General features: G+C 39.2%; 1 protein-coding gene across 1 annotated transcript; it reads right to left on the bottom strand.

Moving 5' to 3' along the window:
* Positions 1 to 1,810: 1,810 nt before the first annotated feature.
* On the bottom strand, positions 1,811 to 13,728 carry DECR1 (2,4-dienoyl-CoA reductase 1). Its single transcript, XM_088537011.1, has 10 exons — positions 13,654 to 13,728; positions 11,858 to 12,060; positions 10,618 to 10,675; positions 10,403 to 10,489; positions 8,074 to 8,221; positions 6,349 to 6,448; positions 4,652 to 4,724; positions 2,396 to 2,542; positions 2,078 to 2,140; positions 1,811 to 1,979 (listed from the first exon to the last, which is right to left on the bottom strand). The coding sequence occupies exons 1-10, from the start codon at positions 13,726 to 13,728 to the stop codon at positions 1,920 to 1,922; spliced, it is 1,014 nt and encodes a 337-aa protein (XP_088393137.1). The 3' UTR covers positions 1,811 to 1,919.
* Between the last annotated feature and the right edge of the window lie 2,237 nt (positions 13,729 to 15,965).

Below are 15,965 nucleotides of genomic sequence, written 5' to 3'. Positions count from 1 at the left end.
ACAGCAGGAGACATCAGCAAGGCACAAATGGTGGCTGCCACGCGAGCCCCTGGCTGCAGAGAACACCTCATTCCCAACGCGGATTTTCCCACCCATGGGATCCAGCACAGGGCTCCAAGTCAGTGCTTCAACTACAGCGCTGAGGCCCTTGCAGGGCTAGTCCCAACGTTTCACGCACCGTAGCAGGGTGCTATCTACAAACAGTGCTGCACCATTTTGTCTCACAAAACAGGCACACATTGCTTCTAAAACTGCATTTAAACTAGGATTAAGTGTTTATATCACTAGGCACTCCTAGCTTTTTAGCCCCATTTCCCCTTTGGCATCGTGCATTTCCACCAAGCCCTCATCATCATCCTTGCATTGTTGAAGCACTATGAAATCCCCATCTACTTGCTACAAGGAGACTCCCTATTTAGGCAACAAACTCTATGCAGCTTTTCTGAAATGTTGAGCACCTCCAGATCCCTCTGAAACCACCCAAAGTTGATCTGCACCAATTAAAATCAGGCCAAGGCCCTAAAACCCCGCTGAGGGTTCACAGAAGAGCTTCCTTCCCCGGAAGGCTCCCTGTGAATTAAAGCGAGTTCCCCTCAGGTGCGAAGTTGGCCTGATTCTCTCTAGTGAGGCAGGCAATGAAGGAAAGAGAAAGATCCTTTCGGCAGAACAGCTGCATTAACACAACGCAGACATAAGCTACGAGGTGGTTTCCAAGGCAAATGTCAGCAGATGTTGGCTTGAAGGGTGAGTAAAAAGCAAGACAACTTGACTAGGCCTCACTTGCAGGAAGACACCCTGAAACTGCTTTTATATTCCTAACTTTTCAATCACTGCGTATCAATCTCAAAGCACATAAAAGCATGGACAGAATGCTGCATGCAGGGATGGAAAAAATTTGGGATAACACACAATTTTTAAGAACTGGTGGAGATTTCAGGCTGCAAAGGCCAGATCTGAAGTTAGACTTCCTCCTTGGAGCACTGCATGTATTGTTAGAAGAGGGGAAAAACAGGCAAACTCCACAATTCTGGAAAACTTCATAATTCCAAAAGAAAGAAAACAATAAGCTTGCCCTCTTTTTAGTAGCCTACTTATAACTAAGTTGACACATTTCTTTTGGGATTAATGAACTTAACTACACGCAGAAGTAATGCCACCTTAGAGCTCCTTTAGTACCAACCTGTGAATGATAATGGAATCCAGGTTTCTACAGACCTCTGCCAGTAAGTTTCCACCGCTTTCAGTCCCAAATTACTAGTGTCCTTCACTAGTGTAAGTAAGCCTTTTTATGCTGACACTAGTCACACACACACATTAACAGCAAATGAGGTTTTAGTTTCTCACTTTCAAGAACATTAAGTTAATCTACGATAAAGACAGAGCAACTCAGGAAGGAAGGATTCGTCCCTAGATACTATTTTTAAAGTTCAGCAGAAGATAATTAACAGATTGAAAATGTCAGCAAAAGCTGCTACTGAGTAGGTTATATATCTCAAAACTTAGTATGGGGAAAAGATTACCTTAGAACTTACATTCTGTCTTTACTATATACTATTGAAAACTTGGGAGACACTTGCAAATTCAGGACTTATAACTGAGCTGCAAATAACAGGGCTTCCTTAGTTTATCTTAGATTAACAATTATGTTCAGGTATGATGTTCCTGAAATGCTACTGAGATTACAATATTAAAAATTACTTGCATATACTTGGAAAATGGAAAATGCTCTGAAATATTAAAAATAAAACTAACCATAGACCACAGCATGGCTTTGCAAGACATTATGCAGAGTAAAATTTTAATAGTGTCAGCATATAAAATGTTTTGAAAGCTATTCCTTAATAGGTCATTTCTAAACATTGATGATTTCAGTAGTTTGTTTCCTAAAACCATCACCAGGAACACAGTAAAATGGTACTTTAGGAGCCCTTTGTTTCCCTGATCTTTGCTTCCATCACATCCCACTCCTCCTTGGTAACCTAGTAAAAGAAAAGAACATTTTATTGTAATTCAATATGTATTATTACACATCCAAGTATTTGTCTGAATGCCAAAGAGTAGGTAAGAAATTTACTACCTTCCTCAATTCATTCAATTCTCCTGCTATAGCAACAAATTCTCCACCATCCATTCTAATAACCTACAGAGAACAAAAACAGTATAGTTAATAGTTTTCTTAGACATCTACTTAAGTCAGTTATTACTTTAAAAAAGTGCTTTTTCAGGCTTTAAATTACTACAAAATACAATGAAAGTGTTAATTACAATTGTAAAGAATTTCAACTTGTTTCGTTTAACTTCTCAAATGTCATATTATAACCAAGACTAGGAGACTGGTAGCAAAACTCCGACCTCACAAAAGTTGATTGTACAAGCAAGAATGATTAAAACTTACTGCTCCATTAACCCAGCTCGCGTAGTCACTGCATAAATAGGTAGCAAGATTTGCAATTTCTTCTACAGTTCCCACACGGCCACAGGGAATCCTCTCTATATATGTACCCTCAAATGTGCCTGTTGGGTCCAGACGGCTAAAAGCACCCTGAGAATTAAGAGAAATATTTGAACAATTGTTGTATCAGAAATTAAAATCAGAAGAAGATTAGATTCCTTAATATGGAAGACCCAATATGGGAACTACCATATTGGGGGCAAACTGTACTACAGCTTTGTCAGAAAAAGGGAAAAAAAGAAGAAAGCAGGAGACAGAAACACAAATTATCTGTGTTGCACTGGTATGTGCTCACCCACCAAGGGTGATAAACTGGAATTATACTTGCTTGGGATCATCACCCACCAACTATCTATGAAACAAAAAGGGATTATTATAATCCTTTATATTTTTTTTTCCAAGTGCCTGGCAAATTCCTGACAAGTATTTGAAGAAATAAGCAAGCCTCAAACCTGATGCATGTCCATGGAAGAGGAACCAAGGGGCAGTAGGGAGAGGAATGAAGAAAGTGACAGGAATAAATTATACATGCCACAGAATAAGGAAAAGCAAAAAGCAGAAAACTAAGTTTCAGTTAAACTGGAACAACAACTAGAACTAAAGACACTAAAATTTGCTATCCAAATACCTTAGAATGTCAGGGAAAATAGAAGAGATTTAGTTGTTCCTCCTGGCTTTTCCACAAAGAAACCATTTGGGATTTGGGAAAATCAGAATTAGTGTTAGTAACATTTATGTTACGTTAAGGCAGTTATGAGAGTTAATGACACTGAAGCTTATGGCTCTGCTATTTAAGTATTCTACAACAGGATTTTTTTTTAAATGTAAGCTTTTACAAGGGATGCTTCTTTCTCTTCCTACCATGCCTTACAACAGTGCTTTCTAAAGACAGGGCTACGCTCTAGAGCAGAATGCCTCCATTTGCAATATCTTGTTTTAAATAAAGTAGGCCTTGATTTATACAGTTTCTCTAAAGCTGTAACTCTGATCAGTATAACAAATGGAGTAAAGGCTGCTTGCTTTCTTCAGAATACACATTATCTCAAATGTGATAATTTCCATCTAAATGTAAATTTACATCTAGATTTACATCTATTTACATCTAAAATAATGATGGTAGGTAGCAATACTGACAGTTAAAGCAGGTTAACTGTCCAAAAATTATGAGAATCTTTAATTCAAAGCGGATGCTAAAAGTTTGCACAGATTCCAAAAAAGAACAAAAGACAAAAAATAGCAAGTAAATCCATGGAGATCATTACACTATGAAAAAATAACAACTACATCAAACAATGCCATAGGCCAGCAGGGGCTGGAACATAAAGAGGAAGCCTCGTTACATGTTTTTTCTTAATTATACTCTTATCTAACAAATTCCTAAATATAAGGCCTAGAGGACTTTTGGTATCATTTTATAAGGTTGTTTCAATGCTCTTACCACCATGCTGATAGGCACTTATCTTTCCTTTCAGTCAAGAAAGAAAAACAAAACAAAACACCTCAGTTGTCCAGTGAAGCATCTAAGACTGATGAGAGGAAGGAAAAAAAAATTAAAAAAGACAACACACAGCAGCACCTCCAGAAACCACTGCTAGGAGCCATTACTGCTCCTGACTTTCCTTATTGGACTCGTGTGAAGCAGTTCCTCCTCTCTGCTTGCTGTGCTACCATTTTCCTCCTATAACAGCTGCTCTGGCTGACCTCCTTTGAACACTTTGCTCCTTTTCATTCATTTCTAAGTTGTACATTCATCACTGCCTTATTTTTTCCCCTCTAATGTTGCAATTTTTGATAAAACTCACGAGGTTCTGTCTTCTAACAGGGTCTGCAATTTTAGGGTTGATCAAATACTTATAAATGAGGCACTCAGACAGAAATAGGGAGCTGCACTTCACCAAGCTAAGAACTCATTTCACTTGACAAACTGTAATAGCTGGGTGCTTTTAAGCAACTGTATCATTAAAGGCAGACGTGGGTTTCACTTGCATTAGCGTGGCAGAAGGGGCAGTGGCAGGTTTCAAAAGTCTGAAACATTCTATTTTACAACATTTTACGCATGAAGATTGAGAAGAGAAGCAGTGTACTTAGTAGCTTTGGATCATATTTTGAATTTAAAGGTTATAGAAAAGGTTAGAACATCTTAAAAGCAACTCTGTACTACACAAAACATATCCAAATGTTTTGCTCCATGCTATGTACCTTTGTTTTTACTGGACCTGGTTGAATCACATTGAATCTCATGCCATATTTACCCCATTCAGCCGCAAGAGACCTAAAAATTCATTAACAGAATGCATCACCATTTTAAACACAGTATTTTATCATGCTATTCCGCAAAGAATCATAATCAAAATGAAATGCTAAAATTTGAGTCCTAAAGCATTTAAGATTTTTTGCTGTTCCTGACAAAAAATATTTCCAAAAAAGTCACATTCACAAACAGAGGAATTCCGATTCTATATATATATATCGTAACTAAAGTAAATTGAAGGAGTGATTCTTTCCATCCATGAAGCACAGAAAAGATTTTGGCACCCAAGCTCCTTGCAAACAACTGTTAGGCCCCTACCCTCCTTTTGCACTTTAAATCACCTTAGAAGTACGACATCTTCACCACAGTTCTCAAAGATGCTCTGCACTTTCGGATAAGGGGCCATTTTTGCTTCACGGCAGTTTTTTTTTTTTTTGAACAAACACTTTAGATGTATTGTCTGCTACAGAGGATTAATAAGCTCAGTGACAAAGTCTTTTAAAAGTACATACTGAAGTAGTACTCAGCTCTATAAAACAGATCATGACTCTGTTTTCCCTTTTCTTTTATAGATAAGGAATTCTACTCACCAAAAAAGGCTGCAAAAACATTCAGTTGCTTCTGCTGAGGTGCAGAGGAGGGACTATTTATTATCATAGACTGCAATATAGTTATTAATGATAGAAGCCTTTCCCTTTGCTGAGTAACATGGTTATCTGTTACATGCTACTGTTATGAGCTACAGTATAGCTGCAGACCTTAATTTAAAACTGAGAAAGGAAACATTTCTTTGTGAAACTAGCTATGTTTCAGTAGAGTAGCCTCTACTGAAATACAAACACACCTTTACTATTTACATAAGTAAATGGAAGGCACTATGAACATTGAACAGTTCTCCTGATGACCACTTGCAAGTGCTGGTTTGCCTGTGACAGCCAGCAGGGAAAAAGAATCGCAAAACTCCGAAATTCTGTAGCTTGCTGTTACCAAAAGTAGTTTCATTGATTTCTCCTTATCCCTTCCCATCAAAACTTTGCAGTTTAGTTTCTTATCTTACACTGGCTCTCTAACAATCATCCCATTTTTTTGACAACTCATCCAACCCAAAGAGGCTAAAGAGGTTGGGAGTGGGCAACAACACAGCATCTTTTCCTCCCTGCCCTCCAAACTACTGATTTATTTTTCAACTTCTGTTACACTTAGGAATTCAGAACTTTCCACAGTTTTGCAAGTGAAAAGACTTGTATCAAAGAAATGCTACTCTGCCATTTCTTTCCTCTTCTAACAATAGTCAAAAATACTTTGTCTGACCACTTGCTAAATTTTCCATTCAAAAGTACTAACAGTGTTAAAAAGTTGCAGAAGATGGTCCAGATAAAACATCTAAGCAGCAGAATTCCTAATAACTACATGTGTGTCTATGCACACATGCACTCATGCATTCATGCTTTTGCCCTGATAAAAATTATCACAATAATGTCATTTAGTATTCCCTCCTTTCAGGAGCTGTCAGGATACTACTTTCTTGCCAGAATAATGAAGGCTCTCTTCCAGTATAATGGAACTACAAGGACTATACCAACCAGGCACCAGTTACTCTATGTGACGAATGTGAAGAACAGGATGTGCTTTTGCTGTTACTCACTTGCTCATTGCTTCTACACCAGCTTTGGCACAGGCACTTGGCATCACAAATCCAGAACCACTCTCTGTGTAAATTGTCGTAATAGCCAGGAACGCTGCTCCTGGGAATTGCAAAAACATTACAAGGAATGAATAACCATAAAAAAGTTCAGGCTATGAATTCAAAGTGAAAAACAAATGACAGCAGTGCAGACGTTTGCAGCTCAAGTGGGAAGGATACCACCCTTTTCCTTTCTGTTCCCCCTTTTCCATGAACAAAAACAGATGCTGGTTGGGCTTCAAACCACAATCTGAAGTCACAGACTACAGTAACAACGAACACATATGGGCAAATTTAAGTCTACACAGAAGGAAGGCCTAAGACCTTACAATGTCTTTTTAGAAGCTGCTGCAGCCAACTGGTTACTAGTAACCAGGCATTTTGTCCCCAATTCCATCAATTCGTAGCTAAAATGACAAAAAAAAATCAGTATGGAAAGCTAAGTTTGGAAAAGTGTTAAAATTACACAAGTTCATGGCACAGTTCACTACTTGTGCCACAGAAACTAAAGCACCTGCAGACATAAGTATGTGCCAGTGGTTTAGACACTGTCAAACATACATCATCCTGATAGATAGCAACTAAAAAAACAGTGACGCTTTCCATCATTTCTGAAACTAAGGTCCTTCTGCGCAAAGAAAAGGACGGGCAAACAAGAAAAAATGAAGGTGGGGAGTGAAGGGGCAAAAGGGTAACATCTGACTTACTTGCAAAACTTTTTTTTTTTTAAAAAAGTCTTAACTACAAAGTTGTGCATGCAGAATCACCTAGATAGCAGGCATACAGGAAACAGTAAAAGACATTTGTACATTTCTACATTAGAAGAGAAAGGATGACAGGCAATACGAAGGGAAATGGCTGAGACAAGACTCTGCAGAATTTGAAGCCATTATGAAATATGAATAAATGAAAACTATTCTTCTTCCCGTTCAACTTTTATTAATTTTAACTTGTTGCAGGAGATCAAACAGGCATCTGGAAGGCCATAAAGCAGATTATTGCAATATTTTGCTATAATGATAGTGAAATAAGAGTTGAGGATGTGGATTTTAAAAGTGTCATTTTGAATACTCTACTGCTAGCATCCCCATGTTATGTGCTGCTGATGCATTTAAGAGATATCACGTCATCAGAACTGTTGCTGAGATCTGTATTTAAGATTAACTTTATATTGTTATAATTAATGTTGTACAATCCCAAGTATTTGGTTTAGAAATGCAAGTATGGAGAATTTTTCAGGGCAAGTTTTGCAGAGACTCATCTTGTTCAGCAGTTGAGAAAATACTGTGCAAATAAAAATAAATAAAATAATAATAAAAATATAATTGTATATAATTATATATTACATATTATATAATTATGTATTATATTATTTATATAGTATATATAATAAACAAAATATATAATAACATATATTATACTATGTATATTATATATATCATATATAACCATATTATATAAATAAAACTATATTATAAAAATTATTTTATATTAAAAAAACATAATTTTTAAAATAATACAATTTTAATGCAGCAGCTGTATCAAGGAAAAAAGGTATCATATACATAACATAGACATAATTGTTTGGTCAGATTTGGTCAAATTTGACCATCAAACACAACAGCGAGAGAAAACTATAAAAAGATGTTAGATGCTTAGCTACTGCTTTTCTTAAATGAAACATACCTTTTTGTGCTTTAATGAGCTCCTTCCCAATTTCCAGAGTGACGAAGGCAGTACCGTTAAGCACAATATCAGTTATTGTTTTCCATGCATTAGTAGAAAGTCGCTCAGAAGGGCAAATGAAGTTTCCAGCTGCATTGTTTATCACAATCTGAAACAGATTAATAAAAATGTAAAAGTTGCATTAAAATTAGTTCATGAGCCTAGTATTCAGTGTTAATACATACTTAACAACTCCACCACTTAAGTATTTTCAATACTGCCTCAACAGCATCCCAGACGAAAGCTACTGCCTCCCAAGTTCTGAGGTCACGTACGTTATTGCTTGAATCACTAAATAAATAAAGCAGTGATAAAGATGCAATAACAAACCTAGTGAATTAAAGGTGTTATGAAACAGTATTATAGGAATGTAGGTGAACAGGACTACCAAATAAATTATACAAAAAAAAAAAAAAAAAGGACTGCTTTCTAACTGGGAATATTAAGGATGGAAAAACAAATACAGAAGGAGCAGAGGCCCAGTGGCAGTGATGCCCAGACTTGCGATACCCATAAACATACCTGTCGCATGTCATGAAAAACTAGATAGAAAAACTGAATATTCATTCACTCTGCAGTCTCTCAGATACATAAAGTAGGTGAAATTAAAGAGACACAAAGTGCCTGTAAAGAACACTTAGGACACAGTTTATTCAAAATCAGCTAGTGTATTGAAAATGTAACAGAAAGCAAGAAGACTCCTCCCTCTCCCCATACAGTTAAAAACCTAGAGATAAGGACGTGCTTGGGCCAAGAAACATATAACTCATAGTCAACATAATATATGAGAATAACCTTCTAGCTATTAGAACACGGAGCAAGCCTTACAGCAGTGCTACAGCACACAGCTGTGAGAGGCACATCCTCCACTTTGGACGTGCCCCGCGTGTAAAATTTCTCCTTCATGTCATTAGTAAGCTATAAGGTGCAAATCATCCACAGTACACCACGTTTAAAATATCACTGCATATACTATTATACTATACAGCAGGATTAATGTCTTTATCATATATTCGATCAGCTAGCAAAACCTAAGTTGCTCCTATCACTAGCAAATCAGGATGGGCTGCCTATACTTGCTTAGATTCCAATACATCATGCTTGATGCACAGTCTAAGGGCTCTACATTTTCTGACAAACTATTGAAAGATGTTTAGCTCTTGACTGATTTTAACGGAATTCAGTTTTCAAACTGGACCTTCTTTGTATTTTTAATAAATCGTAAAAAAAATATAGATGCTTACTTGTGTTTCTAATTTGGGAGACATTAGATTAATAAGCAGCAGGCGTAATTAGGCACCACCACAGGTAAGGCCCCTTTTTAAGGAAGATTTTAAGGCAATATTCTGTTCACTTAATTTATATGAATCTCATCACAACTGTTTCATTTGTGACCTTCCACTTGACTCCCGTTTGGGCTTAGGACACGATCCCTGCTGCACGTGCCACGTGCCTGATTCATGCTGGCAGCAGAGCCCCTGGGCTAAGCGAGAGCCACACGGGCACCACATACTCAAGGACAAATGAAAATGGGATCTGTTATCCTTGCAGTTTTATAAGTAACTCCTTGTTAACACCTGGCAAGACCAAAACCCTGTAGAATTGAGCAAATTCCTAAAATCACCTAGTAAACAAAATAACTAATAGGGACAGCAGAGACTAAACTTCAGAGCTGAAATGGAGGAATAGGTGAGCTCCCCTAGAGGCCTTTGAAGCAACTCCTCCAGCAGCTGCATTGCTAAAGCTCTTGTGCTTCCCAGAGCAATGTAGAGGATACTCCAATCGTGATGGAGGAGGGAGCAGCACTCTCATTCTCAGCTAGGTGGCCAGTTTGCTCAGAAGTGCACAAACTTGCAATTTGTGAATTAGCAAAATAATTAATTAGTGAATAGAGAATTAAGGAACTAGAAAGCTAATGACTCATCCTAGTGGATTAACACCTTGTTTGCTCTTTCACCTAATAAGCTTGTGAAAATAAGGTCTGTTTCACACAGTGCACTGCTCTGTAAATGTGAGAGATCACAACAAACAGACAGCTTAGAGAAAAACAGTTACTCTTCAAAATGGCCACAACAGTGTTCTATTTGGCTACTACATGTTTCAGTAACTACAGAAATAGAGTAGACAATACAAGTGCCAAAGTCAGCTTTATCTCAAAGTACAGCCACTTTTTGTCTAAGTGTCTTTAGACACTATTGCTTTTCTACCATATTAATTTTCTTCCTATCTAGCATGCAGAATGTTTTCAGTAAGGAAGACCGAAGTTCCTCCCTTTAACTAGAACACTTACATTAGGAGGTCCTCCAAGTTGGATTAATTCAGCGACAGTATTCTTAACAGAAACAGGATCTCTCACGTCACACTGGATTGCATAAACCTATATAATTATGGAAAAACAGCTGTAAGCCTTCAAAAACACATTCATAAGTTAAACAATCCACAGAAACTTGTTCAGGAATAAAACCTTTTAAGAACTATTCATATTCACAATCCTGAACACTTTACCTTATTCCCTGTTTCGGAAGAAATTTCTTCAGCTGTTCCTTTCAAAACATCAAGCTTCCTAGGAGAAAAAAAAGAGCATAATTATCACTGGATTTCAATTAAATAAATTTACAATTCTGATCAATATAATCTGAAATATGACTTTCCTTCTGAACAGAGTTAAAACTTAGAACACCATATGTGTGGGTGCACTAAGTTTAGTGAAATCTTACTTTAAAAAAATACACATAGTTGCTTATTTTCTGAAAGAAAATTATTAAAATCCAAGTCCTCTTTCCTACTGCTACTGAAAAGCAACTCGAAAGTGACTACAACAAAATTATTTTGTGCTAGTCAAAAGCAGTAGGCTAGCAAAAATATTTATATCTAAGTAAATATTCATAATAAATTTAATAGCTACTACTCTACTAGTACTCTATGAAGGAGATTTATATATATATATATACACACACACACACACACACACATATAAAGACTTGAAATGATCTATATCACTAGAAAAGTGTCATAATGTTTTTATTTCAATTAAAAAATCTTTTTTCTTTACTGAAATACTATCTAACAAAATTTTAGAAGTATAATCTTCATAACAGGAAAACTATAGCTGTGCAAAGTCTTAAGAATTAAAGAATTTAATTTGACAGTGAGGGTGACAGAGCCCTGGAACAGGCAGCCCAGAGAGGCTGTGGAGTCTCCTCTGGAAATCTTCAAAACGCTCTTGGATGCAGTCCTGTGCTACGTGCTCTGGGTGGAGCTGGGGGGTTGGACTAGATGATCTCTAGAGGTCCCTTCCAACCTTAATGATTCTATGATTCTAATTATTTCTGGAAGTTAAAATCTACTGTATAGGAATCACCTGCAAAAATATACTCAGAATGATTAACAACATGCATTTCAATTTTGTGCTCTTTTATACTTTTGTGGAATTCAATTTTTAACTTTTGGGGTTGTTTGTTTTACTACTACTTTTCATATTTTTCTACTTGTTTCTTCCTATTGCTGGCTTCACAGCAGATCTAAAGGCAACAGACAGTTCAAGAGTTAGATATTTGTAAATATATCAGCATGTTTTTGTATTTACCATATAACATTGTAATTTAAAGTTTCCCGAAATAAATAGAAGATATTATTTTTTATTATTCTTTGTAAGCTTTTACTTTCTTCGGCAAAACTGTGCAGATACATCAATTCAGCATTCAGTACCAAATGAAAGCTCTAAAATAAGTTTGTTAGTATTTACCGGCTTGCTATAACACATGTGGCACCCAAACTGGAGAGGGCTGTTGTCATCGCTTTGCCAATCCCAGTACCTCCACCAGTTATAAAAGCCAATTTGCCTTGGAAGGTTTTCGGTGGCAACATCACGTTTGGGACAGCGGGAAAGAACACAGCTTGCGGTGCATTGCTGTACTGGTGCAACACATTAGGCCCACGGCTGAAAAACTGAAAAAATAAAAAGAAAATAAGTTTTCATTTGTATATCGAAATTCTCATTTCTGGATAGAAGATGTTATATCTCCATCGTCCTAAGAAAATCTAATTCTGAGTAGCAACTAAGACAGCTTTCCTACTAAATGTAAAGTCAGGGACATCACCTAACACTAAAGCCTAAAGACCTTCCTATAAATGCAAATATGAAGAAATCACCTGAGCTATTTTAGACTCTTTTATTCCAATGGAAAAAATTACCGAAAAAAAAAATACTGCTGTGGTATTTTTCCTTATGTTCAGTATTATTCTTATGCCTGTCACTTTTGCTCATATGTGTGGAAATTCTTTGAGTCCACCAACTCATTTCATACCCTAAAGCCAGATTTGGATTTTAGGGTCATAAATATGTGGCACTGAGGATTAACAATAACCTTCCCGACTGTGAAATCACATGTATATATAAGTCTTCATAGACTCAGAAGCTTCACTAGTAGCTTCCAGGCTTTGATCCGTTGCTATTACAGTCCACAGAAGATTCTCCTTTACTGGTTTGAATGGCGTGGAATTAAACTGCATAAAATATTTCCCTTGCCATTAGCTGGGCTCTTAAGCAAACTGATACAGTCTTCTTGACAAATCTGGGCAAGGTTAGGCATTAGCACCACACTCTGTCCTAGTAAAAATATTATTTATAGAAAAATAGCTCTAGCAAACTAATCTCAGCAAAAAGCCATGCCACGTACTTTAAGAAATAAATAATTACAATAGTGATCTAAGTAAAAATATTCCAACAATGCAAAAGAACCTGTGGTATTTCGAAACACCTCAAATAATACAAGTTTTTTGTTTACTAAATCCTGTTTCCAACACTGAAATTAACAGATTGTTTTTAGTAGTAGTTGAATAATCATAATTGTCATGCCTCATCCTGTATGGATGAGGATTTCCTAGTGCTTAAAGACAACCCAAGAAACTGCATGCACACTTTTGTATGCAGTAACACACATGCAAGCAAACAACACAGGGAAAAAATGTGGAATTGCATTTCTCATGTAACAGCTTGTGTTTCAATAAAATGATTAAACAAAAAGTAAGAATAGGGAAGAGGTGCAGGCACACTAAAATAAAGACAGAAAAGTTTAAACTAAATTTATCATGAAAGCAAGGTAACACAAGCCAGAACTACATATTAAACAAGTAATTCGGGCATGCTTTCTGGAACTGGCACCCTTTGGCCGCTTGCAATACAGTCTTCAAATAAATAAATAAATGGGATTTAAGACACACAGGCAGCTCTAATAGAGAGTCCAAAGATCACTCCAACATTTTTTTCTGAAGTGACAAAACCCTATTTGATCAGATCTGCCACCGAACGATGGCATAAGGGTTAAAACAATAAATAATAATAACAACAGGGATCCCCTCGCCCCTGGCAGCGCCTGCAGCCCGCGGCTCGCGGTCTCCCCCCCAGCCCGCGCCGCGGTCGGGACAGGGAGAGCCTCCCTCGCCGTTTGCGGCAGTTTCCCGTGCCGTGCCGTGCCGTGCCGCGCCGCGCCGTGCCGTGCCGTGCCGGCCCCGCGCCGTGCCGCGCCGCGCCCGCCTCACCCGCCGCGCGCCGCAGAAGCAGGAGGCGCCGCGCACGCCCGCCCGCGCCAGCCGCGCCGCTGCCACCGCCGCCATCTTCGCTGCCGCGAGCCGGGGCGGCGCCGCGAGGCGGTACCGCAGCCGGAGCGGGGCCGCCCCGCGACGAACAGCCGCGTCCGCGGTGGCACCGCCGAGGCGGGGGGCGTTCACTGGAGCTGGGGACGCTCCCGCCTCACAGACAGCGTGGACACGGGTGCCCGTTAGACACGGGCGCGCAGGCCGTGCCCTCGCTCGTCCCGCTCAGTCTTCCCTGCGGCCTGGGCACGGGCCAGGCCGGTCGCTGCTGGGGGTCACCGGCTCCCGTGCTCAGCTTTGGGATCCAACCCTGCTGCCTCTCGGCCAGTGTTGTGGGGAGAAGGCTGCTTATTTAGGGAAAGCTGTGGCAAAACAGTGTGACAGCTGGGATTCCCAAATCCTCCCTGATTCGTGGTGAGATTACATGAAGCATATTCACAAATCCCTCCCTTACAGCAGCAGAAAACAGGATCCACGGCAGCTCTGTCAATATTCCAGCTACTTTTGGCTTCACTGTGAAACAAAGTTTAGTGGCAAGATGCCTATTGCCCTTTGCTCATTTCAAGTTGAACAAGGTGAATGACATTCAGAAAAAGCCTGAGCAGTTTACGAACACAAAACCATGCTAATCCACAAGGGGTTATTTTGAGATAACGACATTCAATTACCTCTGTTGGGAATATAGACTGGCCACTAAAAGCAACAACATATTCTAGAAATCTAAAAATGTTGAGTAGAAACGACCATAGAGCTAGATTTGTATGGTTAAAAACTCGATATGAGAGATGATGAACACATCACTGCACCACTGCACCTAAGCTACCTTGAATTAAATGGAAATTGAATGCTATGGAGGCTTGGAAGCGTAAGAGTTAAATTCATAAGGCTTAGTATTCAGCACACTATATATAAAGTTAACTAACAACATTCAATGTGTAGATTAAAAAAAAAGTTGATATTGTTTATTGGTAAATTCTACAGCACTTTATTATTATTGTTACACACTTTACAGTGGCCAATGAAGCAATAGCAGCAAAGCATTAAGTAACAGTCGCCACAATATTACTACGGTAATTTTTTAAATGTCTGGTAGGTGTTAAAGATTTGTTGTAAGTTTTGGATAAGAATATAAAAAAGAAAAAAAGCACAACACACTGAGACTCAGGAGATGTGTAAGCCCCAAACATGGGCAAAGAAAAATTGTTACAAAAAAAATCCATCACTGTACACAAAACAAATACTTCACTGTAACGAAGCTATCAAATAAGAGGAAAGGAATAACAAAGGCAAATCTTTAATGTATAGAAGCACAAAAACATGCCTAAGAGAACCAGTAATGCCAGTCTTAAAAAAGGCAAGAAGGAGGACCCAGGCAACTACAGGCCAGTGAGCCTCACCTCTGTCCCCGGAAAAGTGATGAAACAGCTCATATTGGCCGTTGTCTCCAGGCACATGGAGGACAAGAAGGTACTCAAGAGTAGTCAGCATGGAAATCTTACTTGACTAACCCAATAGCCTTCTATGATGGAATGACCAGCTGGATAGATGAGGGGAGAGCGACTTCACCAAGGCTTTTGACACCGTCCCTCACAACATCCTCCTAGGCAAGCTCCAGAAGTGTGGGATAGATGAGTGCACAGTGAGGTGGATTAGGAACTGGCTGGATGGCAGAGCTCAGAGCGTGGTGATCAGCGGTGCAGAGTCTAGTTGGAGGCCTGTAGCTAGCGGTGTCCCCCAGGGGTCAGTCCTTGGTCCAGTCCTGTTCAATTTATTCATCAATGACCTGGATGAAGGCACAGAGTGCTCCCTCGGCAAGTTTGCTGATGATACCAAACTGGGAGGAGTAGCCGATACCCCAGAGGGCTGCGCTGCCATCCAGAGGGACCTGGACAGACTTGACAACTGGGCGGTGAAAAACCTCATGAAATTCAACAAGGCCAAGTGCAAGGTCCTGCACATGGGGAGGAATAACCCCAGACACCAGGACAGGCTGGGAACCGACCTTCTGGAGAGCAGCTCTGCAGAAAGAGACCTGGGTGTCATGGTGGATGATAAGTTGACCATGAGGCAGCAGTGTGCCCTCGTGGCCAAGAAGGCCAATGGGATCCTGGGGTGCATTAAGAAAAGCGTCTCCAGCAGGTCGAGGGAGGTGATCCTGCCCCTCTACTCAGCCCTGGTGAGGCCACATCTGGAGTATTGTGTCCAGTTCTGGGCTCCACAGTACAAGAGGGCTGTGGAGCTGCTGGAGAGAGTCCAGC

Source organism: Tinamus guttatus, unplaced genomic scaffold (assembly GCF_059628265.1).
Source record: "Tinamus guttatus ecotype Peru unplaced genomic scaffold, ASM5962826v1 Tinamus_guttatus_pri_ptg000713l, whole genome shotgun sequence".
NCBI classification, from domain to species: Eukaryota; Metazoa; Chordata; class Aves; order Tinamiformes; family Tinamidae; genus Tinamus; species Tinamus guttatus.
This window is presented reverse-complemented; position numbering and strand designations above follow the sequence as displayed.